The 10,109-nt window shown below is 44.5% G+C and overlaps 4 protein-coding genes across 4 annotated transcripts; 2 read left to right on the forward strand and 2 right to left on the reverse strand.

Moving 5' to 3' along the window:
* Positions 1 to 83: 83 nt before the first annotated feature.
* On the forward strand, positions 84 to 1,702 carry C922_01268 (Ras-like protein ORAB-1; the record flags this gene model as incomplete). Its single annotated transcript, XM_008816875.1, has 6 exons — positions 84 to 97; positions 336 to 408; positions 763 to 858; positions 994 to 1,057; positions 1,212 to 1,287; positions 1,423 to 1,702. 6 exons carry the CDS (start codon positions 84 to 86, stop codon positions 1,700 to 1,702), a joined length of 603 nt encoding a protein of 200 aa, XP_008815097.1.
* A 1,102-nt stretch (positions 1,703 to 2,804) lies between these two features.
* Positions 2,805 to 3,569, reverse strand: C922_01269 (orotate phosphoribosyltransferase; the record flags this gene model as incomplete). The annotated part of the gene is made up of 1 exon (XM_008816876.1): positions 2,805 to 3,569. The coding sequence occupies one exon, from the start codon at positions 3,567 to 3,569 to the stop codon at positions 2,805 to 2,807; it is 765 nt and encodes a 254-aa protein (XP_008815098.1).
* A 1,097-nt stretch (positions 3,570 to 4,666) lies between these two features.
* C922_01270 (hypothetical protein) lies at positions 4,667 to 8,596 on the reverse strand (the record flags this gene model as incomplete). The annotated part of the gene is made up of 1 exon (XM_008816877.1): positions 4,667 to 8,596. The coding sequence occupies one exon, from the start codon at positions 8,594 to 8,596 to the stop codon at positions 4,667 to 4,669; it is 3,930 nt and encodes a 1,309-aa protein (XP_008815099.1).
* A 506-nt stretch (positions 8,597 to 9,102) lies between these two features.
* C922_01271 (hypothetical protein) lies at positions 9,103 to 10,011 on the forward strand (the record flags this gene model as incomplete). Its single annotated transcript, XM_008816878.1, has 1 exon — positions 9,103 to 10,011. One exon carries the CDS (start codon positions 9,103 to 9,105, stop codon positions 10,009 to 10,011), a length of 909 nt encoding a protein of 302 aa, XP_008815100.1.
* Between the last annotated feature and the right edge of the window lie 98 nt (positions 10,012 to 10,109).

Below are 10,109 nucleotides of genomic sequence, written 5' to 3' on the forward strand. Positions count from 1 at the left end.
TTTTTTGTTCCCCCACCCCATTTTCCACACTGCGCTTTGAAAAAGTTTCCTTTCCATTTATATAGAACTTTAGGCATACCAAAATGAATGATAGCTAGTATGTGTTCACAATTCATTGTACCTCTTCCGTCAACTTGACGGGGGTGCCACTCGGACGATGCACGCATGTGACGGCGTCGGCTCCCCCTTTTTTGTGTCCCATGACGGACATCTCATGTAGTGTGCTTTTTTTGCGCGGTCTTATATATGGGTTACACCTCAGCGCATGAGCCATCCCCGCTGTGCTTCCCTCTCTGCTCATCATTTTCGCTTCTACCATTTTCCCCCCCTCACAGTGACAGTTTATTTAAAATTTTATTAATTGGAGACAGTGGCGTCGGGAAGTCTTGTTTGCTCCTTCGTTTTGCCGTAATGCCGGAGTGTCAACAGAACGGGCTGCATGTGCTCAGGCGCATGGGTCTGTTTGCCTCTTTTTCCGCCTGCCTACCTCTTGCTGCGCGTGCACAGTTACACACCTCTGTCTGACATGACGAGATACCCCTGTGCGAGACCTCCACATTGCGCCTCCTGTCATCCCCTCCTATGCGTGGGTCAGCCAAAGGGGCAGACAAACAATACCTAAATCAATCGTTTCGAAACGGAGAATGGCCAAACCAACGTTGCGCCGATTTTTATCGTCCAGTGTTGTGAGGCACATTCGTTGTCTCAAAATTGGTAAAATGACGTAATCACACCACTGCGTATATTTTTCCTCCCTTCCAGGATGATACCTACACGGACAGTTACATCAGCACTATCGGAGTTGACTTCAAAATAAAGACGATAGAAATTGAGGACAAAATTATAAAATTGCAAATAGTGAGTCGACATTTGGCTAGCTGCCTTTTCTCGCGAAGGCGATATTGGAGGTGGAGGCTGACGGAGTGGAGAAGCGGCTGCCATAAAGTAACTTATGTAACGATTTTTTTTTTTTTTTTCCCCAAACAACTGCAGTGGGACACAGCGGGACAGGAACGATTCAGAACGATAACATCTTCCTATTATAGGGGAGCACAAGGTTATCTTTCATTTTTTTAAAAATACTATGTTTTGCAAACGTTGCCGTGAAAATGGTGCCTCTGCAGGGGGCTGAGAGGTGTGTGTGCATTCAGTTCATTACGTAGGCGAACCCAGATGCACACGGACCGCGGGCCACCATCCCCCACTCACAGGAATCATCATAGTGTACGACGTTACCGACCGGGACAGCTTCAACAATGTGAAAAATTGGATAATCGAGATAGAAAAGTAGGAGAAAGGGGGAGTGCTTCTCGGCCAGTATATATCCATCTGCGCGGATGCTTTCGCACCGCTTCGACGGGTAGCGACTTCTTTACGTGGCGACTTCTTTCCATGCCGACCTACCGCTTCCCCCCTTCGTAGGTACGCGTCGGAGGACGTGCAGAAGATCCTCATCGGGAACAAGATTGATTTAAAAAACGATCGCAATGTTAGTTACGAGGAAGGAAAAGAGTTAGCCGACAGCTGCAACATTCAATTTCTCGAGACTTCGGCCAAAATAGCCCACAACGTGGAGCAAGCCTTTAAGACCATGGCGCACGAAATCAAAAATAAATCTCAGCTGGAGAATCAGCAGAAGGGAAGGGCCAACATCAATTTGAACGCCAAGCCGATAAAGGATAACAAAAAGAAGTGCTGCTAAAGGGGGCGCCATGACAGTGTGCGCGTGAGTCCGATGGGTTCGAGCTGGGATAACAAAGTGGAGGTGCAAAAAGGGCGGATTACAACGCAGGGGACGACTGGGCGGGTTAACACTCAAATGTGAATCGTTGAGTGATGCGCCTTTGTCGGGGATTCCGTCTTAGCTTCGTCGCGGATTCCCTCTTCGCTTTGCCTACTTCGTCAACTTCGCCTGGTTCGTCTACTTCTCCTGGTTCGTCTACTTCTCCTGGTTCTGCCTCGTTCTTCCTCCCTCTGCTGCCTCTCGCCGTGGCTCTCCCCCCCTTTTTTTTTCCAAGTCATGTGTTGCCTGGACACCAGGAAGAAAGATACAGAAGATAAGACACCATGGCCCCTCCTTTCCACGTTTGCAAAAGATTTTTATATGTTTTAAAAAATGGCACTCGGCAGAAGCGAATATATGCCGATGCGACGCTGCACAGGATGCGCGTCCACGCGTGTGCCTGTGAGATGGGCCAAAGCTTGTACACACGTAAAGTGCCCTCGTACATAGCAATTCGGGCGCCTATACATCTGCTCAAATGCAGTAATTATGAGGATAGTCTTTTTTTTTTTTTTCTTTTTTTTTTAACCTAATGATTCAGTAATTTAAAATTTTTGTTCATCGATCATTTTTTTTTTTTTTTTGCATCACCCCATCTTTCCCCCTTCATGCTTTTATCTTCACCATTTTATGTATTATATTTATTTTTTTTTTTACTATTTTTTTGCCTAATAAGCTTTTCTTTTTTTCCTGTCTTGGTAACCTCCACGCTGTATTTATTTGTGCCAGTTGTTCTTTGTTCATCTGCATGTGGGCCTAGAACATGGGCAACACATGGGCTTGCACATCTCTGTGTGCATTCCCCTGTGCCCGGGCGTACCTGGGCAGTGCGGGGGGTACAACTCCATGTGCATATTGCTGCACCGACTAATTATGTTTCCCAAATTTTTTTGCGTTTGAAGAATTGTGAAATGTGGACCGTCGCGTGGAAGATAGCCAATGGTTCGGCGCCAGCATCACGAAAAAGATGCACAACGGTTTGACGCCAACATCGAGAGATAGTTGGCCACCTGTTTGATGCCTACCCCATGAGGGGCTCCAGGTCCTCATTGTAACTGAGAATGCTGTAAAGAGGGACGTTTAGTTTCTTCTCAAACAAATCTTTGAAGTACACCTTCTCATTGTGCTCGTTCAGTTCGTACTCATTTCGGTTAAGTAAAACGATGAAAGCGGCGACCCTCAAATTGGGGTATGACTTTAGCTTGTTCATTATCTCCGTCAAGGCAGTGCCACAGGTAAAGACGTCGTCAATTATGATTACCTTTTTTTCGCTCCCATCCTCCTTTGAATTGTTTACATCGCCATTAACCTCTTCGTCCAAGTTTCCCACAATGAGCGTCTTGTCACCATAATCTTTTTTTTCCTTTCTGTCGTACAGGTAAAAAACATTTGCAAATTTCTTCGACTGGAATAAGAAGTGGCTAGTTAGAGTTGCTATTGGAATGCCTTTATAAGATGCCCCCAACAGATAATCGAAGGGAATTTTTTCCTTTAAAATTAAATGAGAAATTAAAAACGAAATAATGTGTGCAGAAACGATGTTATTTAATACTCCACTTGAGAAAAAATATTTTGATTTTCTCTTTGATTTTAAAATAAAATCACCAAATTTTATGGCCTTATATTTTAACAAAGCAGTGATTAGCAATTTTTTCATTTCCTTCACGTGACAGTTGTTCTTGTCATCCTTTTCCCGTTCGATGCATTCTCGAAGCTGGATATATTTTCTGTGTAAATCTTCGTCACAGAGATGGTTCGTTTGGTTGATAGTTTTCACTTCTTCCATTCTGTTGAGAATTTTCCAGACAAGAAAAAAAAAAAAACAAAAACAAAAAAACAACAAAAAAAAGAAGTTACTTTATCTTCAATTTGAAACACTGGCGCTCATATGCCGGGGGAGGGTGGCGTCGCACAGTGTGTATTTTTCCAAATGCGGCGGAAAGAAAAGGGTTGGCTCAAGGTAACCCTTAACGGAATGTACAAAGAAATAATCCAATGAACAGTTTGCAAAAGGGTCTACTTCTCCTTTGGTGAAATAAAAAAATTATGAAAAAATCTGTACTTGCAGCTGCGCATAACAGAGTATTTCCTCTGCATCTATCTATATCTGGGTACACTCTTCTGTATGTTCCTGGATGCCGCGCCTTTATTTACGCCCGTTTTGCTTCTTTTGCTTTTTCTACATCATCTGGAGGGGGAAGAAAAGCAACCCTTTGAGGAAGATCCGCCACGCGCAGAGGTTATCTTCTATACATGTATATTATATATATATGTGTATATATGTTTTTTTTCTTTTTTTTTATGACTTGTTCATATTTTTTTAAACCTTTTGGCTCGATTTTTTTTTTTTAACTCTGTTCATATTTTTTTTAAATTTTTGGTTAGATTTTTTTTTCTTTTCTCGAACGGGGGGGCACATTATGATTCTAACTTGAGATAAGCGCGGTAACAACACCGATCAGAGTTCGCGGATCGGGTATCGATGCGGGGGTTATGCGTGAATACGCCGCAGGTACACATATACGAATAGCGGGTTGTCAGTTGGGCAGCTCTGTTCCCTTTCTCTCACTTTCAGCTGCCGAGTCGCCGTTCTGCACTGGTATATTGCATGCGCGCGACGGCACACCAAAAAAAATAACAAGTTGGAGAGGCAGTTGGGCAAGAAGTTGCATGCAGGGCGACGCAAAAAAAACAACTGCAAATTGCCCGAAAATTACCCGGAAATTTCCCTTAAATTCCCTACAAATTTTGCCCACGAAGTGCGGGGGCGGGCCGACGCGCCAATTCGTAGGACGGAAATGGAGCGGTCCGCCAAAGGGTCGGCCGGGGGGCGTTTTCCACGGGGTGAGAGAGCCACTAGTCAGCGCTCCCCCGAGCCATGCCCTACCAACAAAACGTTTCCAACACGTTCATGCTTAATGCGACTTTTATAGCCTTCTCCACGGACTTCTTACGTGCAACAAAATTGCAAAGGATGCTTTTATCCAAATGGTGATCTTCACAATTTGACATGCACATTAGCAATTCAACCCACTCGCTTACGTTTCCGGGGTTATTCTGTGTTGCCAAGTGGGAAGGGGAAGTCATGCTGTTCCGAGTTGGCTGCTCCTGCACGGTACTTGTGCGCAAATGCAAATCGTCCAAAAGGTCTTCCTCCATTAGGATGGAATAATTTTTCGTTATCGCATAAAGGCTGACTCGTATGAGATGAGTGTCACTTGCTGCGTTTATCATGTGGCGGTGAAGTGGGGTTCCACTGCCGACCAGCTTCTGTACAATTCGCATATCTTTCCTGCTCCTATGGTGACGTAAAACTATTTTGTGTTTAAATAAAAGGAAAAGCAGCAAGGGGTTCGTATACGTCGTGGCGGTGGGGTGAAAGTCGGAGAGGCAGATTTGTTCAACTTGTTCTGCATACACTTTTGACAGGTTCCCTACAAAATGCTTATCATCATTTTTGTTAAACAAAATATTTTTTACTTTTTTATTTTTCCTCCCCATGTTGCGAAAATAAAGTAGACACACATAAATGAGTAGACTCCTTTCGTCGTTCATAAAGGTCCACCTCTTCAACGTTGTGCTCGCAATATCAACAAGGATCCGCGCAATGGGGTTGCCTCTTACAGCACGGTAATTCACCTTATTTTTTCCTTTTTGCAAAAGTGAACATAAATAGAGAAGACTGTGCATGATTAATGAGTACAGGTGCTTCCTTCTCATGCTGTCCACATGTCTGCAAATGTAAGTCCTACATAGCACCATCAGTTTGTTCATTACATCATTGGAATTTTTAAAAATATATATATTTTTTTTTTTTTTTTTTTTTCCCACTCCATTCAGGTGCACATGTGTTAAGGCGGTTTTAAAAAACAACATGAAGAAGTTGTTATCCCCTCTGTGAACAATCCCCCCATTTGACAGCAACAAATTTGTAAAGACGTTTCTCAAGAGGAGAGTTTTCCTTTTAAAGTCGTTTCCGCTGTAGAGGTAGACCTTCAGCAATTCCGCGCAATTAAAGTCGCCCACTTTTCCCTTTACCGCCTGGGTTATTTTGCTGCACAATGTGCGATTTTTTTGCCTGACCATGTTCATACAAAACTTTACCTTTTTTTCCTGCCCAGCTAGTCTGTTCACATATTTGTAACTTTTGAGCAGCAAAAAATTATCCACGTTGTTCCAGTTTATCCCTTTTAAAATTGTCAAAATGGTTATGTTTAAAAGTTTCAACTTGGTCTTACGTGATGGTAACGCATTTGGTCCGTCTGACTTAACGTTGTTTTTTTGTTCATCGATTTGGCTGTTCGTATTGCGGGATGGGAGCTCATCCACATTGCTCCCCTTCTTTGATACTACACTTGTATTGTGAATAGCCTCCGGCAAAATGTAACAGTTGTCGTGACGTGGGCCCACTTTCACACGGAGGCACTGCAACATGGTTAGAAGCTTCAGAGGAGGGATTAAAAATTCAAGGGTGACTTGTTCAGGGTCACACATTGAAAAAAATTTGACCAAGAATTCAGTTAACGCATTCGTTAAGGGGTCATCTTTTATTTTATTTTTCAAAACTTCTATGTAGAGGAACACAACAGAAGCACATACGTTCTGAGCACACACGTCGGAGAAGACACCCGCATTTTTTAAGGCAATATATCGTCTGCATTTGTGGAGAGCGGACATGTACAACGCGGTTAGGAAGTCGCTACATATATCTGTGTGTCTGCTAACCATTACAATCTTGTGGGTGTAAAAAAAGTGAAGATTCGTAAGGTCACTGTTGAGGAGTATCTCTCTGTACATTTTTGTCAATTTTGAAAAATCATCTTTTTTTTTTAAAAATGCGTAATCATACCGAGTGACGTGGTGCAGAAAAATTGCCATGGGGATGACCTCCTTTTTGTAGAAACTTACCCTGGTGCGCTGCTTGTTGATGAAGACAGTGGACTCGGGCCCGTAATCGGCTGGGGAAAATGCACTTCTGTTTTCGGTGGGCGTGCTATCACGCGGGTCGTTCTGACAACCCGTTATGGTTACCTCGACGGGATCGCTACGGATCGGTAAGTTCCTTTCCCCTCCCTCCTCGTGAAGCCAAACTCGATTCGCAAAACAGCTGAGGGGCTTGTCCCTTCGACGGGCAGCACGCTTACTAATTCTGTATAATGCATAAAGGGTCAACAGGTTATTCCTGTTTTTGTGTCGCTTCCTATTTGCATAGAGGGCGCTACGAAATGCGGGACTAGTTAGGAGCTTATTTTTCTGCGAATAGGAGTCTGCGTTGAAGCGTTCCTTCTCCTCTTTGTTCACAGATAGGGAGAGACACTCCCCGGGGTTACCCCCCTCTGCTGTGCAGTCACCTCCCAAGAACAAGGTTGCGTATCGGAGCAGCCTCTCAACAAAGTGATTGTCCTTGACGTCGTTCCTGTTCAGCACATACAGGTAAGTCAGAATGTCTTTCAAACTGATGAGTGGCAATTTTTTTTTCTCCTTTTTGTGCACATCGAACAGGTTGACATGTTTTAATTTCTTTTTTTTTTTTTTCTTCTCCGCCTTCTTCGGGCTGATGAGCAGCTCTTCCCCTTTCCTTGTCAACCTGTCAACTGTCTTTGTCACAAGGGAGGAATACGCATGCATGAATTTGACGCTGTACAATTTCCACTTTTCGAGGGCCAAAGCAGCTAGCGAAAAATATTTTATTTTTTTATTTTTTTTCATATCCATGCATTGGGAAATTTTACGAATGAGTAACTCCATGAGGGCATTGTCCCTCACAGAGAAGTAGGAGTAAACAAAAGCGATCCTGCTTAGTGTGTTCAGGTCATCTTCACAATGCAGGTACGTTTTCACATTTCTCGATAATGTTATGAGGAGGTTTCTCATCAAGCGGTTGTCTACCGGCATATTGCTTTGGTACCTCTCCCCCTTATTCCCCGGGGGATTGACAAAAAGGCCATCATCAACAACGTAAAATAACCTTAAGTACCATTCATAGTTCGAGGGGGTATCCTTTCCGTAAATCTGTTTTACTACTTGGGTGAAGAAGTACTGATACAGATTATAAATAATTAAACTGATCTGTCGGCTGTTCATATGACTGTGTGTGTGTTGCACTTGCTTCATCATTTTTAGGATGACGTGATTGTGGTTTTCCTCGTGGTATATGTTGATTAGGCTGACTCTAAGATAGGTGTTGCAGATGTCTTTGTTCCTCCCCAAATGGAAGATGCTGCTCAGCGCGCTCGCGTTCTTCAGGTCCTTCTCCCTCCTGTCTTGCCGGATGGTTGCGCGCGGGAAGAATTGGAACGCCTCCCTAGGGGGGAGAGACTCCTCAATTGGGAGTGATTCACCAAGTGGGAGCAGTTCACCAATTAGGGGCGATTCACCAATTAGGGGCGATTCACCAATTAGGGGCGACTCACCAATTGTGGCTTCCCCCTTTGGGGTCAGCTCTCCCCACCGAAGCTGCGCCTGCCCCGAGGGAGGCAGCGCCCCCCTTAGCAGCGAGACGTTCCCCCTTCGCGCGGATTGCACTTCCCCATTCTTAAGGTGGCAAATGAAGTGAAACTGGGAAGAAGGCACCTCCTTCAGCTTCCTCCTCTTTAGTCTATTAAAGCTTCTTTCCTCATCAGCCTTCTTCTTCTTCTCGAACACGTAGTTGATATGTTTCGCCGTTTTGGAGCTCAGCTTTTTGTGTCTCTTTGCTCCCCCTACTCGGCTGCTTATTACGAAGCCTCGATAAAATTGGTCGGCCCTTTTTTTTACCTGACTGTTAAAGACACTTCGCCGCAGAAGGGGACACAACGGGTGATACGCCGCCATAAAAAGAAGCAAAAAAAAGTATACCTTCAATTTGGTGGATTATTGCTGACATTCTCTTTAACAATACAGAGACGTGGGTCTTCAGCGGAAAGGGTGCCAAGCACGTGCACACTGTCGTGCTTCCACCCGGAAAAGAAGCGTGGCCATCAACAGGTCAATCAGGTCAATGAGGTCATCAGTCAGGTTAGTTGCCTCCCATTTGCTTCATTCGGGGGAGTGATCACGTCAAACGACATTACACAACATAGCATTCAGTTGTGCCGCCTTTCCCAGGCAAGCGGGGGCGCGGAGCGAAAATGTCACTACGCCAGAACAAAGCCGTTCACCGGTCATTATACTTCCCCACTGCAGGTGTTTAGAAAAACTGGTGGACCATTTTTGACGCCCTTCTTCCCACCCCTATGTGCCTCGTAAAAAGGGGCACGTCGGAATGAAATGCTCACCATTTTGGCAAAACGGAGAAGTAGAAAAAAAAAAAATGCACAACAACTTCGAAAAAACGATAAATGAATGTAAGAAAAAGCATCTTAAGTTATTTAGCTCTGCATAGCAGCGTCGTCCCGAGGAGCCATCCCCAGAGCTATCACAAGGAATGCAGGCAGCGCGGCAGCCCAAACGGGATGGAAAAGAACAACAAAATGAAAAGCGTGAGGCCCAATTATTTTGTATGCATCCCGCTGTCAGGAAACAAGGGCCTAGTGGAAGAATTGATCAAAGTACAAAACCACGTCTCTTCCAAATTTGAAATGCTCAAAGAATGTGCAATTGAGAGAAACAAGTTTCACATGTCTCTCCTCATTTTACACGTGAAGAAATCCCAAATGGAGTCCTCCAAGGAGGCCTTCCATGAAGCCATGGAAGAAATTAAAAAGCTCAACCATCAAGCCATTTCGTTCAACACACTGGAAACGTTTCGAAACGATGTTTTATATGCAGGCCTGCATGAGGGCAGCCGGAAGTACATAATAAATATGATAGCTCTCCTGAGGGACTCCTTCGCCAAGAGGGACATACACATCTGCAGCAACCGCAGGGGTAAGGAGGAGGCCCGGGAGAAGAAGCGCCCGAGCGGCACAATGGAAAAAAGTGTAGCCAACCCAATCGACAAAGGTGCAGCTAACCCGATCCGCAAAGGTGCCGCCAACCAAAGCGACAAAAGTGAAGCCTCCCCCAGCACAAACCAATGCGGTGACAAAGAAGAAGTAACCCCCCACGTAACCATCATGAAAAACTCCTACCTGAGAAAAATCTACGCCAACAGGAAGCCCCAGATTTTCGCCGACTATTACGCCGACTTCAACTTGTCCAAACTGCAAAATGAGCGAGTGTTGCCAAACAAAATACAGTTCCTCGAAATGGACACGGACTCGACAACGTCGTACTATAGAGTCATCGCTGAATGTGGTCTTCCTTGAGTTGGTAGGCATTCCGCCAGTGCGGAGCATTTATGCGTTCACAATTTTGCAACGTTGGCAGCTAGCCATTTGTCCGTCTTTTTTTTTTTTTTTTTTTT

The sequence above is a fragment of the Plasmodium inui genome, assembly GCF_000524495.1.
Source record: "Plasmodium inui San Antonio 1 unplaced genomic scaffold supercont1.4, whole genome shotgun sequence".
Classification (NCBI taxonomy): domain Eukaryota; phylum Apicomplexa; class Aconoidasida; order Haemosporida; family Plasmodiidae; genus Plasmodium; species Plasmodium inui.